The 23153-nt window shown below is 39.2% G+C and overlaps 1 protein-coding gene across 2 annotated transcripts in view; it reads left to right on the top strand.

Moving 5' to 3' along the window:
- Nucleotides 1–16941, top strand: part of LOC121369804 (UV radiation resistance-associated protein-like) — a 46328-nt gene extending 29387 nt beyond the window's left edge. The window contains exons 12-17 of one of the 2 annotated variants that reach the window (XR_005957654.1): nucleotides 3615–3675; nucleotides 3881–4046; nucleotides 4983–5061; nucleotides 6401–6492; nucleotides 11749–14597; nucleotides 14631–16941. Coding sequence is in view for 1 of the 2 variants with exons in the window: in XM_041494881.1 (XP_041350815.1) it covers nucleotides 3615–3675; nucleotides 3881–4046; nucleotides 4983–5061; nucleotides 6401–6492; nucleotides 11749–12946 (1596 nt within the window). In the remaining variant the exon portion in view is untranslated. Of the gene's footprint in view, nucleotides 1–3614; nucleotides 3676–3880; nucleotides 4047–4982; nucleotides 5062–6400; nucleotides 6493–11748 lie in introns of both variants that reach the window. The other variant, XM_041494881.1, reaches the window with a different exon arrangement.
- Nucleotides 16942–23153: the final 6212 nt, after the last annotated feature.

A 23153-nucleotide genomic window follows, 5' to 3' on the forward strand; every position in this document is an offset into this window, starting at 1 on the left:
AGAGGTAGGTTTACCCAGGCCCTTACATTTACCCCATTACAGATGTAGGTGTACCCAGGCCCTTGCATTTACCCCATTACAGAGGTAGGTGTACCCACCCCCTTACATTTACCCCATTACAGAGGTAGGTGTACCCAGGCCCTTACATTTAACCCATTACAGAGGTAGGTGTACCCAGGCCCTTACATTTACCCCACTACAGAGGTAGGTGTACCCAGGCCCTTACATTTACCCCACTACAGAGGTAGGTGTACCCAGGCCCTTACAGTTATCCCACTACAGAGGTAGGTTTACCCAGGCCCTTACATTTACCCCATTACAGAGGTAGGTTTACCCAGGCCTTTACATTTACCCCATTACAGAGGTAGGTTACACTTACCCCATTACAGAGGTAGGTGTACCCAGGCCCTTACATTTACCCCATTACAGAGGTAGGTGTACCCAGGCCCTTACATTTACCCCATTACAGAGGTAGGTGTACCCAGGCCCTTACATTTACCCCATTACAGAGGTAGGTTACATTTACCCCATTACAGAGGTAGGTGTACCCAGGCCCTTACATTTACCCCATTACAGAGGTAGGTGTACATTTTTACCCCATTACAGAGGTAGGTGTACCCAGGCCCTTACATTTACCCCATTACAGAGGTAGGTTACATTTACCCCATTACAGAGGTAGGTGTACCCAGCCACTTACATTTACCCCATTACAGAGGTAGGTTACATTTACCCCATTACAGAGGTAGGTGTACCCAGGCCCTTACATTTACCCCATTACAGAGGTAGGTTACATTTACCCCATTACAGAGGTAGGTGTACCCAGGCCCTTACATTTACCCCAATACAGAGGTAGGTGTACCCACCCACTTACATTTACCCCATTACAGAGGTAGGTTACATTTACCCCATTACAGAGGTAGGTGTACCCAGGCACTTACAGTTACCCCATTACAGAGGTAGGTGTACCCAGGCCCTTACATTTACCCCATTACAGAGGTAGGTGTACCCAGGCCCTTGCATTTACCCCATTACAGAGGTAGGTGTACCCAGGCCTTTACATTTACCCCATTACCGAGGTAGGTGTACCCAGGCCCTTACATTTATCCCATTACAGAGGTAGGTTTACCCAGGACTTTACATTTACCCCATTACAGAGGTAGGTTTACCCAGGCCCTTACATTTACCCCATTACAGAGGTAGGTGTATCCAGGCCCTTACATTTACCCCATTACAGAGGTAGGTGTACCCAGGCCCTTACATTTACCTCCATTACAGAGGTAGGTGTACCCAGGCCCTTACAGTTACCCCATTACAGAGGTAGGTGTACCCACCCCCTTACATTTACCCCATTACAGAGGTAGGTGTACCCACCCCCTTACATTTACTCCATTACCGAGGTAGGTGTACCCAGGCCCTTACATTTATCCCATTACAGAGGTAGGTTTACCCAGGCCTTTACATTTACCCCATTACAGAGGTAGGTTTACCCAGGCCCTTACATTTACCCCATTACAGAGGTAGGTGTACCCAGGCCCTTACATTTACCCCATTACAGAGGTAGGCGTACCCACCCCCTTACATTTACTCCATTACAGAGGTAGGTTACATTTACCCCATTACAGAGGTAGGTGTACCCAGGCCCTTACATTTACCCCATTACAGAGGTAGGTTACATTTACCCCATTACAGAGGTAGGTGTACCCAGGCCCTTACATTTATCCCATTACAGAGGTAGGTGTACCCAGGCCCTTACATTTACCGCATTACAGAGGTAGGTGTACCCAGACCCTTACATTTACCCCATTACAGAGGTAGGTGTACCCAGGCACTTACATTTACCCCATTACAGAGGTAGGTATACCCAGGCCCTTACATTTATCCCATTACAGAGGTAGGTGTACCCAGGCCCTTACATTTACCCCATTACAGAGGTAGGTGTACCCAGGCCCTTACATTTATCCCATTACAGAGGTAGGTGTACCCAGGCCCTTACATTTACCCCATTACAGAGGTAGGTGTATCCAGGCCCTTACATTTACCCCATTACAGAGGTAGGTGTACCCAGGCTCTTATATTTACCCCATTACAGAGGTAGGTTACATTTACCCCATTACAGAGGTAGGTGTACCCAGGCCGTCTTCTAGCCGGTGAAATTGACGGGATTTTTTTTGCCGAAAGTCGTCTCAACTGATATAGTTATTAGCAGTAGTGAGAAGTCGAAGTCACCGTAATATTTTGGAACTAATCACACTTCAAAAATGATATCACCAAAAACACATTGTCAAGACACCGGTTTGTTTGGTGTCATAGCTCACTTTGCACCTTGTCGATCCGTGTTTTTTCTTTGGCACTAAACTGCACATCAACGCATTTCGCTTCGTTTGTAGTGACCAGTCAAGCGTTGTCAATTTTCGGCCACATTCCTTTCACTGATGCCAGAAAAATACTAATTATTACTTTAATTTTAACATAATAACACATTAATTATCAATTAGTTAATAATTTCACATTTGTAATGAACACATTCAACTTTTTTGCTTAAGTTTTATTACTGGAAGTAGTAGTATTATTACGTAATATTACTACATGTATTTGAACCAAGGCTATAATTTTGGAAATTTGCTAATCGTACCGAGAAATGCTCACTTCGCCTATTTTTTATCAAAGTCAACGCTCTACGTTGTGACCAATTTCTTCGCACATGCGACCATTTTATTTCATTCAGCGACAAAAATATTTTATGCTATCTGTATGAAAAACAGCAGTAGGCGCCATCTGGCTCCTAGAATTATATGTAGTCTCTTATAATATTTGTGCGCACTATAAACTCATGCAATAAACAACATAGCAAAACAACTGAGGCCTAATTCACTAAACTCTCGCAACTTTGCGATCTCGCTGTCAAGTGCTAAAAGACTTGCGAAGAGGACACTTTGTTGTCTAACAGAGCCTTAGAGAACTTTGTGAATTAGGCCCCTGGTCTGTAGATTTGCTACCTGTATAATTGATAATTTAAACAATAAGTAGTCAGTAATATGCAACTTAATTGAAAAAAAAACCTGTAATATATGAAAATATATTACATTGCTTTTTAACAGAGGTCATTGCATTTAATAGGTTAAAAAATATTACTCTGAGATGTGCAATATTCATATATATATAACATATATTATATAACATTTAGTGAAATATCTGAAAATATCAGTGAAATAAAAGTGTTATCAGTCACTCGGTGATGATAACATTTTAGAGTGAATATTTCACTATTTCACTCTAAAATGTGTTATCGTCACTGTAGAAAGTGTTATCTTCACTGTAAGAAACCTGGAACTATTTTACTGCTGGCATTTTAAAAATAAAGGTAAATTGCCAAAAGTTATATAATAAATAGAAATTTTATGTTTTTTGTCAAATATGATTTATATGTCATCGAGTTAAGTTATATGTCATCAAGTTAAGTTATATGTCATCAAGTTAAGTTTGCAATCATATCACACTTGTCACGCAAGCGCAACTTGTAAGATATGATTGCAAACTTCACTCGATGAGATATAAATCATATTTGACAAAAAAACATGAAATATCCTTTATACTGTGAAATATTGTTTTTTCAGAATTCCAAGAAACGTTTTTTTATCTGTGGAGTCAGACTTCCCAATTCAGAAGAATTTCAAGGTATTTTGCTTTCATATTTATTTATTTTTATTTTTTTTAAAAATCCAAAAGACTTTCTTGGTATATTTACATCCTAACTTTTTTGATATTTCATTTACATTTTAAGGGTTTTTTTTAGTCCACCAAAATGTTTTTGGTACCAGTAGGGGAGACATAATTCCGCAGTATTACTGTTAATTTTGATTTTGTTTCTTCCCTTCAACAGGTTGTGATGAAACTACAATAGCGGTTGCCTTGGGGTCGACGTGTCACATGACGATGATGATTTCTCAGTTTCTCGACTTCCCGCTGCGGTATACAATGGAGGCCCGTGGATCGCGGGCGCTGATCAAAGATCACATTCATGTGAAGCTCACAGACAAAGACAGAGAGTAAGAATTGAAGTCATCTTGTTAAGAACTAGGACAGATTTTATATTTACTACAGAGAGGTAGTTATAGGATATTAAACGAGCTTCCATTTCATATCATGTTTATGTCCCAAGTGAAATAATTTTCACTGTTAACAAGTGACAATGAAATGATTCACAAGGGACATAGTAAACGTGATAGGAAATGTTACTGAGTTTAATATCCTATTTATTACCCATAATCAATCTTAATTTATATCACTCATCTCGTTTCGTTGACGTTCCTATAAGGTTGTAGAGCGCCAATTGATGACATCACTGTGTGTCTTCGAAGGTTATGTTCCACTTGGCCTTCTAGTGGAGCATATCACTTTGATATGTACCAAGATATTTTTAACAATATGGGTAATAATTATAAGTATTATCTGTTAGTTCTTTTACATTCATTTGGGTATGAACAAACAAACAAAACATCCGCAAACTTATGTGAGAATGGCTTACAGATTTTTTAATTATTTTTATACCCGAATGAATGTAAAAGAAATAACAGACAATCCTTGAATGATATCCATTTAAGGTGCTGCATGTAAATGGTCCCCAGCAATAAATCCTGGTTTCACACTTCCATCAACCACATCTTGGCAAACATGTACATTTCAGTATTGTTTGAAAATGTTCGATGACAACAGAATGACAATGGGAAACAAATATGTATGTGACAACAACTCAACGAATAAGGCCATCAGTATTCCTATTTATTGAACCCTGTCTATCCTGTCTCCCCACCCCCCTCCGCCACCCCCACCCCCACCCCCACCCCCTGTGTCAGAAACATTCCTGCGGACACCCATGGATACAAATGTTTGAAACCTGTGGTAAGATTTCAGTGAAATAGCCGATTAAAAAAAATCAAAAAATCAAGAGAACGTACTAATAGTACGTATCATTTGTTTTTCAGATTCCCACTGTACAGTAAAGGCAAAGAGAAATTTCAGTTCAATTATGGTGTTTTCTTGCTCAACAAAAATATTAGTCAGGTAAATAATGTCATGTTTATTATTTGTATATTTTTGTAACAAATACATATTAAAGTTATTCAAAATGTTTTTGTTTTTTAAAAATACCTAGGAAGGATGATATTTGAAAAATTAAGTATGTCTGAGTAAACAGTGAGAGGTAGCATATTGATATTTATTATCCACATAGTTCAAGATATACACAGAAATATAACCAGTATGTCACACGTGTGTCATAATGATTTCACATGCAAAATGAATGACATAATTTTGGGAAGCGACCTCATAACTTAATGCAGCTTCCCAAGTCTTAGCTCTGTGTAATCACTTACCAAAATGACGTAATTTTCACGGTCATCTCTTTCTAGTTATGTTTGAAACGTTTTGACATGGTCCTTATTATTCATCAAAATAATATCATGGATAATGTGTACAATAAGAAATTATTACAATCGCTTGTGAATCGTTCTGATTGCACGAAACTCGTGTCATTCAGGCAATACAAGAATCTTAACACTTGCTTTGTAAAATCAGTACAACACAGAAGCTCGTGTAATAATCTCTATGTAAATTGGCTCTTGGGTAATCCCCATAATATATGACACATTAAGGCAGGTTTTCCTGCTGCATGTGGATTTAATCGGCTGATCACATTTTGCATTGTATTTAGATTGAATTAGAATACTTATTTTAAAAAACATGATTCAAAAACAAATTCAAACCATTTGTTCCAACTATGAATCAGCTTGGACTTGCATGTGTATAATCAGTAGAAATGGTATTTGTAGTGTTAATTTCATTGGACTGTTTGGATTTGGCATATAGGTCATTACTGTACAGCAGCTTGCCACTATTTAAATCATCTTCAACATATGTTGGATAATCGGCCTCGGTGGTATTATGGTTAAGTCATCGAACATAAGGCTGGTAGGTACAGGGTTTGCAGTCCGGTACCGGCTCCCACCCAGAGCGAGTTTTAACAACTCAATGGGTAGGTGCAAGACCACTACATCCTCTTCTCTCTCACTAACCACTAACCACTAACTAACAACTATCTCACTGTCCTGGACAGACAGCCAAGATAGCTGATGTGTGTGTGTGCATGCCCAGGATAGCGTGCTTGAACCATAATTGAATATAAGCACGAAAATAAGTTGAAATGAATGTATGTTAGATATAGTTCCATGTGGTATTAAACTGGTGTGCCAGATGTCAACCTATTCCTGTTTTTATTTGTAAATTAAGTTTTTCTACCAATACTTTTGGCTGCCTCTTGTTGCTTTACTTACTGTTCATCACTGTCACTATTTGTTGAGATTTCTATACTTTATTGTACCGTATTTACTTCACTTGTTTGTAGATTCGTTTTTATGCCGGCCTTGGCACCACTGACCTTAGAATGACCTTGCCCAACCTAAAGACTCTCCTAGAGTTACGACTAGGTGTAAAAACGTAAGTAAATATAATTATTAACAGTGTTCGAGATTAAAAAATCTGGTATCCAATGTGAGAATTTAGTATCCCACTTTTAGATAGGGTTACCTGACAGTCAAATATAGCAAGCAAGCCAATTTTAATTTTAATAAATAAAACAAAAGGCTGTATTGGTTGAAAACATTTTATAATGGTTACTTACCTCTTCAGTGTTTTTATCGACTTTGAAATTACTAGGCCTAATTAAGGAAAACTTAAGACTGGAAGGAAACATCCCAACAAAAACAATAGCTATGCCGCTATTGCTCCAGTGTAGCATTAGACTGGGTACGAACTCGAAAATACTGTTACTTAACTTCATCCTTAAATGACGACTTACATTGTTTCAACAAGAAATAAACACTCAGGATTAAAAAACACAACATTATATGGTATCCCAATGGGATACTGGATTCTTGAAGTCTGGTATCCAAAATTAAAATTTGGTATCCCCGGGATATCGGGATACCGTTATTCTCGAACACTGAGTGGGGTACTGGATTCTTGAAGTCTGGTATCCAAAATTAAAATTTGGTATCCCCGGGATATTGGGATACCGTTAATCTCGAACACTGAGTGGGATACTGGATTCTTGAAGTCTGGTATCCAAAATTAAAATTTGGTATCCCCGGGATATCGGGATACCGTTATTCTCGAACACTGAGTGGGATACTGGATTCTTGAAGTGTGGTATCTAAAATTAAAATTTGGTATCCCCAGGATATCAGGATTCCGTTATTCTCGAACACTGAGTGGGATACTGGATTCTTGAAGTCTGGTATCCAAAATTAAAATTTGGTATCCTCGGGATATCGGGATACCGTTAATCTCGAACACTGAGTGGGATACTGAATTCTTGAAGTCTGGTATCCAAAATTAAAATCTGGTACCCCGGGATATCGGGATACCGTTAATCTCGAACACTGAGTGGGATACTGGATTCTTGAAGTCTGGTATCCAAAATTAAAATCTGGTACCCCGGGATATCGGGATACCATTATTCTTGAACACTGAGTGGGGTACTGGATTCTTGAAGTCTGGTATCCAAAATTAAAATTTGGTATCCTCGGGATATCGGGATACCGTTAATCTCGAACACTGAGTGGGATACTGGATTCTTGAAGTCTGGTATCCAAAATTAAAATCTGGTACCCCGCGATATCGGGATACCGTTAATCTCGAACACTGAGTGGGATACTGGATTCTTGAAGTCTGGTATCCAAAATTAAAATCTGGTATCCCGGGATATCGGGATACCGTTATTCTCGTACACTGAGTGGGATACTGGATTCTTGAAGTCTGGTATCCAAAATTAAAATCTGGTATCCCGGGATATCGGGATACCGTTAATCTCGAACACTGATACTGGATTCTTGAAGTCTGGTATCCAAAATTAAAATCTGGTACCCCGGGATATCGGGATACCGTTAATCTCGAACACTGAGTGGGATACTGGATTCTTGAAGTCTGGTATCCAAAATTAAAATCTGGTATCCCCGGGATATCGGGATACCGTTAATCTCGAACACTGAGTGGGATACTGGATTCTTGAAGTCTGGTATCCAAAATTAAAATCTGGTATCCCCGGGATATCGGGATACCGTTAATCTCGAACACTGAGTGGGATACTGGATTCTTGAAGTCTGGTATCCAAAATTAAAATCTGGTATCCCGGGATATCGGGATACCGTTATTCTCGAACACTGAGTGGGATATACTGGATTCTTGAAGTCTGGTATCCAAAATTAAAATCTGGTATCCCCGGGATATCGGGATACCGTTAATCTCGAACACTGAGTGGGATACTGGATTCTTGAAGTCTGGTATCCAAAATTAAAATCTGGTACCCCGGGATATCGGGATACCGTTAATCTCGAACACTGAGTGGGATACTGGATTCTTGAAGTCTGGTATCCAAAATTAAAATCTGGTACCCCGGGATATCGGGATACCGTTAATCTCGAACACTGAGTGGGATACTGGATTCTTGAAGTCTGGTATCCAAAATTAAAATCTGGCATCCCCGGGATATCGGGATACCGTTAATCTCGAACACTGAGTGGGATACTGGATTCTTGAAGTCTGGTATCCAAAATTAAAATCTGGTATCCCGGGATATCGGGATACCGTTATTCTCGAACACTGAGTGGGATACTGGATTCTTGAAGTCTGGTATCCAAAATTAAAATCTGGTATTCCGGGATATCGGGATACCGTTAATCTCGAACACTGAGTGGGGTACTGGATTCTTGAAGTCTGGTATCTCCGGGATATCGGGATACCGTTATTCTCGAACACTGAGTGGGATACTGGATTCTTGAAGTCTGGTATCCCCGGGATATCGGGATACCGTTATTCTCGAACACTGAGTGGGGTACTGGATTCTTGAAGTCTGGTATCCCCGGGATATCGGGATACCGTTATTCTCGAACACTGAGTGGGGTACTGGATTCTTGAAGTCTGGTATCCAAAATTAAAATCTGGTATCCCGGGATATCGGGATACCGTTATTCTCGAACACTGAGTGGGATACTGGATTCTTGAAGTCTGGTATCCCTGGGATATCGGGATACCATTATTCTCGAACACTGAGTGGGGTACTGGATTCTTGAAGTCTCGTATCCCCGGGATATCGGGATACCGTTATTCTCGAATACTGAGTGGGGTACTGGATTCTTGAAGTCTCGTATCCCCGGGATATCGGGATACCGTTATTCTCGAACACTGAGTGAGGTACTGGATTCTTGAAGTCTCGTATCCCCGGGATATCGGGATACCGTTATTCTCGAATACTGAGTGGGGTACTGGATTCTTGAAGTCTGGTATCCCCGGGATATCGGGATACCGTTATTCTCGAACACTGAGTGAGGTACTGTATTCTTGAAGTCTGGTATCCCCGGGATATCGGGATACCGTTATTCTCGAACACTGAGTGAGGTACTGAATTCTTGAAGTCTGGTATCCAAAATTAAAATCTGGTATCCCGGGATATCGGGATACCGTTATTCTCGAACACTGAGTGGGATACTGGATTCTTGAAGTCTGGTATCCCTGGGATATCGGGATACCATTATTCTCGAACACTGAGTGGGGTACTGGATTCTTGAAGTCTCGTATCCCCGGGATATCGGGATACCGTTATTCTCGAATACTGAGTGGGGTACTGGATTCTTGAAGTCTCGTATCCCCGGGATATCGGGATACCGTTATTCTCGAACACTGAGTGAGGTACTGGATTCTTGAAGTCTCGTATCCCCGGGATATCGGGATACCGTTATTCTCGAATACTGAGTGGGGTACTGGATTCTTGAAGTCTGGTATCCCCGGGATATCGGGATACCGTTATTCTCGAACACTGAGTGAGGTACTGTATTCTTGAAGTCTGGTATCCCCGGGATATCGGGATACCGTTATTCTCGAACACTGAGTGGGGTACTGGATTCTTGAAGTCTGGTATCCCCGGGATATCGGGATACCGTTAATCTCGAACACTGAGTGGGATACTGGATTCTTGAAGTCTGGTATCCCCGGGATATCGGGATACCGTTAATCTCGAACACTGGTTAATTAGGTAGGGGTGAGATTTAGCTTAGTCGGTTGAGTGTTCGCTTGAGGTGCTTGTGTTGCAGGATCGAATCACCTCGGTGGATCCATTCAACCGATTATTTCTTTTTATCTTTGCAACCAGTGCATCACAACTGGTCAAAGGCCATGGTGTGTGCTTTCCTGTCTGTGGAAAAGTGCATATAAAAGATCCCTTGCTGCATTAAAAACAAATGTAGCGGGTTTCCTCTGATGACTACATGTACAAGTCAGAATTACCAAATGTTTGACATCTAATAGCTGCTGATCAATTTATCAATGTGCTCTAGTGGTGTCGTTAAACAAAACAAACTTTTATTTTTGTTATAGTCATGGTACTGTTGTTTCTATATAAGATATTAAATGTTTGTTTATGAGCACTCTTTCCTGTGTTGATTAAGGAGGCGGGATATAGCCCAGTGGTAAAGCAGTCGATTGATGCGTGGTTGGTTTAGGATCAATCCCTGTCGGTGGCCCCATTGGGCTATTTCTCGTTCCAGCCAGTACAATTGGTGTAACAAAGGCCATGGTATGTACTATCCTGTCTGTGGGACGGTGCATATAAAAGATCCCTTGCTGCTAATTGAAAAAGTAGGCCATGAAGTGGAGACAGTGGCGTTCCTCTCTATATCTGTGTGGTCCTTAACCATATGTCTGACGCCATATAACTAAATAAAAATATGTTGAGTGTGTCGTTAAATAAAAAAAATCTTTCTTTCTTTCTTTCCTGTGTTGATTGAAAGTTATGTCCCCTCCCCACGAGCACACTAATCGTCCTTGATCTCTCCCCCTCCCCCCCCCCCCCCCCCAGCACTTGCTGATGCACAGTCGGTCTGGGTTGATTCCCGTCAGTGGGCCCATTAGGCTATTTTTTGTCCCAGCCAGTGTAATACGACTGGTATATCAAAGGCCATGGTATGTGCTAACTCGTCTGTGAGATGGTGCATGTAAAAGATCACTTGCTACTAATGGAAAAAATGTAGCAGGTTTCATCTGTAAGACTATGTCAAAATTACAAAATGTTTGACATCCAATAGCAGCTGATTAATATATCAATGTGCTCTAGTGGTGTCGTTAGACAAAACAAACTTTCACTTCCCCTCCCCAAGATCCCTTCTCATTTTTAACTACATTCCACTGTTCTAGTTTTCAGGTACATGAACTTGATGTGACTTGTTTGTCACTTCCATCTGTTGTGAGACAGTGTGAGAAATTATGCGGAGGTGGGGTGGGGTGTCGAAACTGGGGGAGGGTCAAGTCAATTGTTTGTTTTTTTAAAGAAAATTTACTTCAGCAGTGGGAGATTGACCTTCAAATCCTTCCCTGCATCACACCTGCATATAAGTGAAATGAGCAAGATGATGGAACATCAAAAGAACGTGCCCCTATACCACTTGGACAGAACACCAAGAGAGATCAACTTTATACATCTTTGTTGTAATGTTCTCTTGTATGATTGGTAAATCAAAGACTATTGTATGTAGCCAGGATTTGATATTGAGTGGGCTTGGGGGCACCCAACAGTTTACAAGTGTCAATGCCTGTTTATAAAATTTAAAAAAACGTGAGGGGGTGGGAAGCTGTGTGTAGATTAAAATATTTGCTCCTTTTTTTTTGTTGTTCGGTATATTTAGAAAATATTTTTTATTTCAGTGACTTTCCACTGCCATGGACCCTAACCCCAACCAGTGGTACGGGAAAAAGCATCGGCACGTCGACAGCCATGGAAAGTACGCGCAGTACGGCCGGGTCCAGCTCGACAAACAGTCCCACCCCAAAATGTGATATCACTCGTGTTCCTTCCATCGATCAGGGCATATCGGAAACCACCGGCCACACGTACAGTAGCACTAAATCAGACAATCTCCAGGTCCCCAACAATGGCAAAGACCATCGGTTACAACTGCAGGACAATGAAGACATATTTTTAGCCAGCGACGACGACTTTTTTCGGATCCGTAATTCCATATCAAACACAGGGATCAATGACGAGTTGTCTACCCTGTCTGCCTACCAGCTGAAGGAGCTGACATCTGCAGATAGTCTGGAGGTGTTGGATGACCGGTTGGCTCTCCTCAGTGAGGGCAGACTCAATGATCTGGAAGCCGTCAAGGCAACGCTGCAGATTCACTTCGACAACAACGGTGACGGCGGTTCCGGTTCAAGTGCGAGGACATCGTCGTGCAGCAACGGTGACGACATCTCGTCGGGAGAGGACAAACACCACAGTAAGAATGATGGTGAGACGTTAAATGGAGAAGTGCAAGGTGAAGGTCAGACGTTGAATGGAGAAGTGCAAGGTGAAGGTCAGACATTGAGTGGAGAAATACAAGGTGAAGGTCAGACATTGAGTGGAGAAGTGCACGGTGAAGGTCAGACATTAAGTGGAGAAATACAAGGTGAAGGTCAGACGTTGAGTGAGGAAGGTCAGACAGTTAGTGCTGATGTTCAAGGTGAAAGTCACACATTAAGTGGAAAAGTGCAAGGTGAAGGTCAGACATTAAGTGCTGAAGTGCAAGGTGAAGGTCGGACATTAAGTGACGAAGTGCAAGGTGAAGGTCGGACATTAAGTGATGAAGTGCAAGGTGAAGGTCGGACATTAAATCAAAGCCCAAGTGAATTTGAATGTGATTTTCCTTCAGAAAGCTCACTCAGACACACGGGTGATCAAACCAGCTGTGTAACAGAGAATGTGGACAAAGCCAGTGACATTAACGGGTGCCTGACGTCGACAACGTTTAAGACATCTGCGTTCCATGGTCACCGCGGGCGGAGGGATTTGTCACCGGACAACAGTAGTCAGAGTAGTATATCGGACGATTACACTCTGACGGCAGAGGTTGTGTCATGATCGGGTGGAAAGTTTTTGATAGCATAATACAGACTATTTATTTTTATGATCTTCAATCCAAATAAGAGCCATCGTCCATAAGAGTAGGACTTTGTCTTTCTAACGAGATTTTAGTACATATTTGAATCCTTCATTGTAGACCAAAAAACAAAACAAAAAGAATCTTAAAACCCAGAGAGTTTTAATGATTTTGAATCAAAATAGAATGATCACTCAATATACGCAACACAATTAACTAAAGGCCAATAGACGTTTGTAATTCTCTGTTATTGTCAGATTATTTTAGCAAGGTTTGATAACGGATGAATTCAAAATATTGTTTTAGTAAAATTTGGCCCATGATAGACAGTAGATTTTTTTTTTTTGGCGCATTTACATAATATATGAAAACTAGCAAAATGTGCTTTGAATTCGTTACACATTAGTTTATAACAATACTATAACAGAAGAATCTAATTTTCATTTTAACATATTTAAAAAACAAATGGTAAGAAAATATCTATTGGTCTTTAATTATTTTTATTGAGTATACATGTATAGACTCGAATGTGTTATTGTACATTTTTACCACAAACAGATCTCCAAAAATAAGAAAATCCCGACTATTTTTGTGATTTTGAATCAAATTATGTGTAGTTATGACCAGTTCTGGTGCTTATAAAACGTTTTGAGTCTAGACTCGAGACTCTAATAGAGTCTGAGACAGTAATGTCATGACAACGCCATACATACAAAATTTTATAAGCATGGGCCCAGAGCCGGTTTAAGGATCCGTGGGTACTGCAGCACAAATAAAAGCAGGCCCCCTTCCCAGGATATATATTTTGCAACCCCCTCATGGAGAGGGGGGAATGACCTGTGGGAAATAAATGAAGTACTTATTGTATTAATAAACTTGGGTATATGTGAAGGAAAAAATGGTAATGTTTTATAAATGTTAATTTAATTTAATTCATAGAATAATGTTTACACATCACCGTAGGCCCCCTGAAGCGCGGGGCCCGTAGCACGTGCTACATGTGCCACTAGGATAAACTGGCTCTGATTATGACTCTGGGTCTCAAGCTATCACTTCATCTTTCAAACAAAATTAAATGAATAGTCCAATGCTCTGCTGTAGGTTCCCTATAAATAATACAATTACAAAATTAAATGAATAGGCCAATGCTCTGCTGTAGGTTCCCTATAAATAATACAATTACAAAATTAAATGAATAGGCCAATGCTCTGCTGTAGGTTCCCTATAAATAATACAATTACAAAATTAAATGAATAGGCCAATGCTCTGCTGTAGGTTCCCTATAAATAATACAATTACAAAATTAAATGAATAGTCCAATGCTCTGCTGTAGGTTCCCTATAAATAATACAATTACAAAATTAAATGAATAGTCCAATGCTCTGCTGTAGGTTCCCTATAAATAATACAATTACAAAATTAAATGAATAGGCCGCTCTGCTGTAGGTTCCCTATAAATAATACAATTACAAAATTAAATACAGACTGTTTTTCACTTTTTGTCTTGACAGGGCTGCAGAAAGTACTCGCCCACTCAACATATGCGAGTAAACGAGTTATACAATACAATTACTAGTCCGACGGGCAATCTGGTGATGTTGATCACTTGGCCATCCATGTGTTATTAATAATGTTTTTGTCAAATTTATATCTTATCATTTGAAGTGTCTATTATAATATTGTTAAACAATAATATTGTGATCTATGGGCTGGTGGACTGGTAGAAATACGGATGGGCTACTATAGTACATTTGAAGTGTATATTATAATATTGTTAAACAATAATATTGTGATCTATGGGCTGGTGGACTGGTAGAAATACTGATGGGCTACTATAGTACATTTGAAGTGTATATTATAATATTGTTAAACAATAATATTGTGATCTATGGGCTGGTGGACTGGTAGAAATACTGATGGGCTACTATAGTACATTTGAAGTGTATCTTATAATATTGTTACACAATAATATTGTGATCTATGGGCTGGTGGACTGGTAGAAATACGGATGGGCTACTATAGTACATTTTAGTTGGTTCTGGTCCGGAGGGCTAGTGAAATATTTTCCATTTCTGCACCCCTGCTTGATAACAAGATACAAGTGTAGCATTGAATGCTCTACTGCAAGTTACAAACATACGAAAACCAAAGACTATTTTTATGAGTGATTCATACAAGTTGGAGACTATAACATTGTTTTTTAACAAGATTTAATAATATAATATATCAGTGTTTCTGCTAGAAAGAAATTTTGGGGTATGGCACTATGGAATTGAATGCAACCGCAGTCAACATGTGGTAGGTTTGGGGGTCCTCCTCCAAAAAGAAAATAGGTTAAGTTTAGGGTTAGGGTTAAGAATTTCATACAGTAATGATAAGATTAATTAATTTTGTCAAAAGGTTAACTTAAACAATACAAATGTGGGTATGACGCCATTTGACCCTCTGGCAGAAAGCCTGTATATAATGTAGTGCCCTTTGCAGGACTTCTCGAATTGTTATAAACATCCACTAGCCATGGGATCAGTGATTTAAAACATTTACCAGCCAGGATAAAAAGTTCACTAACCCTGCTTTTAAGTGTATACAATTTTAATAAATAATAGTAAGAATCACATATGTTACCTAAACAGGGAGCTACAGCTTAAAAACACTAACATTGGGAGATGAGGGTGGGGACAGGATATTCATATTTACAAAATAGACTTAACTGCAACATTTGAAGAAAATAAATTCACTAGCCGTCGGGCATGACAATAGTAGTTATCTACTAGCCCAACATTGAATATCATGGGTGTGGGGCTACCATAATCTAGAAGTCCTGGTCCATTGAATAAGTTTACAGAAACCTAATAAGACCTATAAGCAATACAATATGGTACTTGAAGAGATGGGGCATGTTGTAGGTTTGCTAAACCAAAAACATATTAACTGTTACAATTTTAATGAAATCCTGCATAGCATGGTGAATTGGATTTCGAGTTTTGTGAAACAATTCTACCTGGAAATCATCCATTGTGAAATACTCGTACCTTGAATCTAACGATACGTGTATTTTAAAATATTGCATAGAACCATGACTCTTGGGTTTATATGATTGCATCATTGTCATCTCTCTGTCTCAGTTTTTAAAAATATTTTAACATGATTTTTAAAGATTTCTTGATTGCCATACTAATCAATGTTTAATCAAATATATATCTGTACAGTGCACCCTCTGTCTCAACCAGATTCAAGTTGTATTGAGAAAATATGCCTAATACACCCAGATACTATAAAATACTTTAGTTTCGCGTGGAATTTATTTTCGTGTTTGAATAAAATTTGTGAAAATAAATTCCATGTGAAATTAAAGGCTGACGAAACTTTGATATTGAAAAATAAAGCGTACAGGGTAGCCTAAGCATCTTGCATAAGCGTACAGTATTTTGTAAACAATAAAAGTAAAAATTATTGATGTTATTACTGGCACTTCAGGGTTTTTTATCGGGTGAAGGGATGGGGAATTCGCGAGAATAAATGCTTGTGAACTGACTAATTTTCATTAAATAGCAAAAAAAAAATTCCCGCTAAAATAAATAATTTTGTGTAGTACTTCATGGATTAGACAGATATCACTTAAACTATTTTCACCAGACAGAACTTTGAGATTGTGCTGTTTTATAGAGAAATCCAGATTACATAGGTGCCAGTTTAGACAGTTTCTGTATAAGATTTAGGGCAAGATTTGGTTTTACTTTATAAACTGTAAACAGCCATGTGATATTTGATAATTTATGATAACCTTATATGTGTACCTATAGTGTTACCCCTAGACATTTGGCATTGCATGGTAGACTAAAGACTTTTAGGGCATTTTCACAATTTTCAGGGCACTTATTTTTTTATTAAAGAAAAAAATAATAATTGCAATAAAAATAATTGAGGATTTTTCATGTTTTTTTGTCAAATATGATTTATATCTCGTGGAGTGAAATTTGCAATCATATCTCACAAGTTACGCTTTGACAAGAAACATAAAATTTTCTATTTATTATATAACTTTTGGTAATTTACCTTTATTTTAAAAATGCCAGCAGCAAAATAGTTCCAGCTTTCTTACAGTGAAGATAACACTTTATACAGTGACGATAACACATTTTAGAGTGAAATAGTGAAATTTTCACTCTAAAATGTGTTATAGTCACTGAGTGACTGATAACACTTTTATTTCACTGATATTTTAAGATATTTCACTAAATGTTATATAATAAATGTAATTAATGGCAAAATATATGACAGGGATATTTGATTAATTAATAATATATTTATGAGTGTTTTAGTTAATTTTAGAATAAGCTATTGAAAAAGGCTTGTTTAATCTATTTTGTAGATCGTTTTGTGGCACTAACATGAAAGCAAAAGTAGGAGTAGCACATTTTACTAATTGGGAATACAAAGCATAGAGTAAAACAGATTTAAACCACACAGCATATGATTAATTTTATCATAACATTAACCTTTAAATGCTGTGCAGTTATCCCATTTCACAAATTCAACTCCAATCTTTATACTACATGTATGCATGTAGCCCATTGACAAAATGAATGGATTCTTTGTGAGGTACTGATGGAAAGAAATAAAGGATCATGAATCAGCACTAACAGCATTATATCCAATGACGGTTCAAGCACGCTGTCCTGGGCACACACACCTCGGCTATCTGGGCTGTCTGTCCAGGACAGTGGGTCAGTTGTTAGTGATTAGGGGCCATTCAAATATTACGTAACGCTTAGTGGGGTTGGGGGGTGTAAATCCAACCGTTATGTGGTGTTACAAGGGGTGGGAGGGGTGTATTGAACAGCGTTATGTAACAATTTTGTTTTCTCTTAAATATGCCATGCCATGACAACAATATATAATGTAGGTTTTTAGAGGTAAATGTAAACCCAAAACAATTATAAATCAAGCTGAAATGCCAGATTTTTTAAAATGGCGCAGGTTTTTTCCATCGTACAGCATAATGACGTCATCGTAGTACACATGGGTATAAATAAATATTGCCACATTGCTTTGTCTGTGTGGGGGAGGGGGGTATCTCCGAGCATTACGTAATATTTTGGGGTTGTATGGTCTAGCGTTACGGGATGTTACAAGGGGGTGGGTGGGTGTCTAATTTTGACAAAAATAGTGTTACGTAATATTTGAACGGCCCCTTAGTGAGCGAGAAGAGAAGAGGGTGTAGTGCTCTTACGCTCACCCATTGAGTAGTTAAAACTCGCTCTCGGTGGGAGCCGGTACCTTCCAGCCTCATGTCCGATGGCTTAACCACGACACCATCGAGCAAATAGTTACTGCAACCAAACCTCTCATCCATAACGTCGGGAAGTAAACTGTTGTCAATCCTACATTATATATATCTTTTTTTCATTTTATTTGGACATCTTAATGACCATTAATGACTTAAATTTGGAGTACCAAAGGCAGTGGTATGTGTTATCCTGTCTATGGAATAGTGTATATAAAAGATCCCTTGCTACCAAATGTTCCCTTATTTCGGTCTCTCAGTGGATGTCTTTAAATGAGAAAACTGCATTGTTATTATGTATTAATTCCAATATCTCCTTGCACCACGTCCCAGGGGTGGGACGAAGCCCAGTGGTAAAGCGCTCGCTCGATGTGCGGTTGGCTATTTCTCGTTCCAGCCAGTGCACCACGACTGGTATATCAAAAGTTGTGGTATATACTACCCTGTCTGTGGGATGGTGCATATAAAAGATCCCTTGCTGCTAATTGAAAAGAGTAGCCCATGAAGTGGGGACAGCGGGCTTCCTCTGTCAATATCTGTCTGGTCCTTAACCATATTTCCGACGCTATATAACCGTAAATAAAATGTGTTGAGTGCATCATCAAATAAAACATTTCCTTCACATCCCACTTGCCATGTTACCGGTATCTAATGTGCTGGGATGTCATAAAACGAACATTCCTCTCGCCATTTAGTCACTTGGAACAAAACTGTCCACATATATTGCAGGTGTGTGTACAGTAATTTATATAGGAGGTCGAGACTGTCAAGCGAAGTTTCTAAAAAATTAAATACAATTTGAGCAGGAAAGTTTCAACCCTTCTCACTTACCTACAAGTTCTAGATCACTGAAACTTGGTTTATATTTGTAATTATTGTTGTGCATCAAAATGCGGAGCGGAGTGGATAATTTTATCATGCTCATATACCACGAAGGTTTCCAGCATGTTTTTTTAGTACCAGTATCAATCTTCTTCTTTTTTAAACCATGCATTGAGATGTACATCTATGGATGTAACTATGAGTAACATGGAATACGTTTATGGTACGCAAGTTACGTACAACAGGTGATCTCTCCATTCCAAAGTTAGGCTGACTTTGTCAAAAATTACCGAAAACTTATGTCAAAGTGATCGCTACATTATAGTATCTTTCTATAACATTGTATGTTAAAAAATTGTCCAGTCGAATGTCTGTGATCGTAAACCATGTTATATACTGAACTACAAAACAATTGCAATTACATTGAAACCGGTCTTAACCGGACCCTGAATAAACCAGAATTCTATCAAAACAGGATACATTTCTTTATCCCAAATGTTGTAAATTCTAAAACGCGATTCTCTAAACACCGGATTCTGTCGGGTATCAGATCAATATTAGGTCCCAGACATGATCCGGGTCAGGACGTAGCCCAGTCGTAGAGCGCTCGCTTGATACGCGGTGAGTTTGGAATCGATCCCCATTGGTGGGCTCATTGGGCTATTTCTCGCTCCAGCCAGTGCACCACGACTGGTACATCAAAGGCTGTGGTATGTGCTATCCTGTTTATGAGATGGTGCATATAAAGGATCCCTTGCTGCTAATCGAAAAGAGTAGCCCATGAAGTGGCGACAGCGGGTTTTCTCTCTCAATATCTGTGTGGTCCTTAACCATAGGTCTGATGCCATATAATTGTAAATAAAATGTGTTGAATGTGTTGTTAAATAAAACATTTCCTTCTTTATTTGATCTGGTTTAGACCGGTTTCATTGTGTATCAGTATTGTTTTATGATAAAATTGTTTCAGTAAATGCTGTCAAAATGGGCCTAAAACTGTTCACAAGACATTGGCGATTTTAATAAATGCAAAAAATAAGGAGATTCGAACGGAATAATTTCAAAAATAAATAAAACTAAATTAATTATTGTGCTTCTTTTGTTGTTCAGTGTAATCACCTGAGTATATAAATATATATATTCATGTATATCATTCTGCAGTTAAATTATTTTCTGAATTGGTGTGTTGCAGAACTGTTGTTATTGTTAAGTTATTGTTTATGTATAGTCATAATTAATTGCTCTTAAGAATAAAATTCCAATATATAGATTGCATGGGTGTTGTTGTATGATGTAATGGTTGCTGTTTTCACTATAGTATAATTAGTATTAATAAGACAACAAAGAGAATTGACCATGGTCAAATACATGGTTAATTTTCTTTTAGAAATATCCACATTTAAAATAAATGTATTGAATCAGATGATATTGCAGTGCATCACTGTGTCACCCCTCCACCCAATTTTTTAAAATAATTATAACAGATAGTTTACAGGGGGCGGGACATCGGTAGGCCCATTGGGCTATTTCTCATTCCAGCCAGTGCTCCACAACTGGTGTAACAAAGGCTGTGGTATGTACTATCCTGTCTGTGGGATGGTACATATAAAAGATCCATTGCTGCTAATCAGAAAGAGTAGCCCATGAAGTGACAGCAGGTTTCCTCTCTCGATATCTGTGTGGTCCGTAACCATATGTCTGATGCCATATAACCGTAAATAAAATGTGTTGAGTGCATCATTAAATAAAACATGTATTTCTTTCTTTCTATAATGTTCCGCTTTAATACTTAAAAGCTTTGATCATATATTCAAATTTACAGTTCAGAGGCAAAGTGATGTCTTCTTTGTAACACGATAGAAATCATCAACACAATCAACACACATAGAAGCATAATCGCAGCTAACATCTCCACATTCAAGGCGGTAGCACAGTCCTTGATAATACTTCATCTCTTCAGCATACCACCTCTGTATTTGTGAGAAAATTCACTCATCTTCTCCAAACACTCCATGAAAATCTCAGACGTGAAGACTTCTTTGTCGTCGGCATCAGGTCAAGATGGATCTTTAATAGCACACCTTTCTTGAGCACCTTTAATGCAGCTGAAGCACAGGCTGTTGAGTTGAGTCAGCTGGAAATGACATCTTACACACGATCCACTTGGAGGCAGATAATCTAATGCATCAGTCATTCTTGTCGATAGCTAGTTGAGGTTGCCTTTTGTCGAATGCCTTGATGAATCTTTCATATGACGAAGGAGGAGACGGACGTCTAGCATAGATGTGAGTACCAGGTAAGCGTTTTTCTTTATTCTGATTTTTTTCATTCAGATTGACTCTGGCATTCATAATGTTACATATCTCTTGAGGGTCAAATGTAGACTGTTTCGAAAGAAGAAGGCATATCAAGTAGAAGTCCTTGTCATGTGGGAAACCTTTATATAAAATCACCTTGTTGGAGAATTGGTTCGAAGTCTTCGGGATTATCCTTGTCAGAATCATAATGCAGAATCCATGGTAATGTGTTTCAAGAGTAGATTTGTCTGCTTCGTGGATTTTCCATACAACAGGAACCGAAGAAAAGACAAGTTCTCCTTGATGACTTGAGACATTTTGACGTGGCTTTGAAAATGGGCTGCTATTTATACTCTCGGGACGTAGACGATGGAGTCTTCATTGGGAAATATCCGAGTTCTCAGTCTCAGCTTATCATCACCATGGGGCGACATGTCCATCACAAAATAATTAAAAGGGGTCTTCATGGCATCCTTATAAGCTTCCACCAAAACACCTGCACATCCTGGAAACAACTGACGGCCCAGCGTCATGATCTGCGATGTATCTCTCATGTTTTTAAACAACGAGATACAACGTGTTGAGAGCAATGGTTCTTGCAGACTTTCCCTGTCCATAAATGTTTTGGGTAATGAATATGATGCTCAGTCTTCTGTGATGGCATCCTTGTGTAAACAGCAGCTCTATGTCTTTGTGTTCCAGTACTTGGTGCATGAGATCATCCAAAATGATGAGTCCATGTTGTCCATCAGCAAAGTCTTGAATGTCCACCTGTGTAGGTAACCCCTAATGAAATGTAAGGTTAGCTAGTCTTTTCCATCTCATCGTAAAGTGGTTGGTACACACCATAACAATATATGGTTTTCTTTGGAGGGTCTTTGACGTACATACCATTCAGGTTTTTCAGAAGTCTGTATACCCACTGGCTCTTTCCAGCACCCGTTGGGCCTAACACACACATACTCGAGCAAGGTTCGAATGGCGCCCAACTCTGTGTTTCCCACCAAGGACGTGTGGGATCCACCACTGCTTCCGGACTCCACGAAATGGCACTCTTGGGTAACACGGGTTTTACCACTTCAGATGGATCGTTTCTCAACCACAATACTCTGTTTTCCAAATGGTGTACTTGAGACAGATGGTTAGGAAGTCTCAACAAATTCTTGACCAGACATCCTGGAACTGGACAATCTTTTCTGACACGACCCATAGCGACAAATGTATCTATTAAACTAAACTACTGTGCAAATCACAACTATTTTATAGTGGCATTGTGTGGCCCTAAGTGGCCTTGAGTGTGACCCTGTGTGACCCTGAGTGTGGCCATGTGTGGCCCTGTGTGACCCAGAGTGTGGCCCCGATGTGGGCCTCTGTGGCCCTGAGTGGTCCTGAGAGTGGCCCTATGTGACCTAAGTGGCCCTGAGAGTAACCCTGAGCGTGGCCATGTGGCCCTGTGGCCCTGTGACCCTGTGGCCCTGAGAATGGCCCTCTAACATATAAATGTGTTCTGTGATGTTTCTCTCCTGTTTGCCAGAGATATAAAAGTCCCTGTTGAGGTCGGAGAGATTCGAACAAATATACCAAATTTGATGTTTTTATGAAGAATGTAGTGGAGGGAAAATACCAAGTTTGATGTTTCATACCAAGTTTGATTTTAGGAGATAAATACCAAGTTTGATGTTTCATACCGAGTGATTTTGGGAGATAAATACCAAGTTGGATGTTTTAATACCAAGTTTATGTGTCATACCGAGTTTGATGTTTTCAAACTGAGTTTGATTTTGG

The sequence above is a fragment of the Gigantopelta aegis genome, chromosome 1 (assembly GCF_016097555.1).
Source record: "Gigantopelta aegis isolate Gae_Host chromosome 1, Gae_host_genome, whole genome shotgun sequence".
NCBI classification, from domain to species: Eukaryota; Metazoa; Mollusca; class Gastropoda; order Neomphalida; family Peltospiridae; genus Gigantopelta; species Gigantopelta aegis.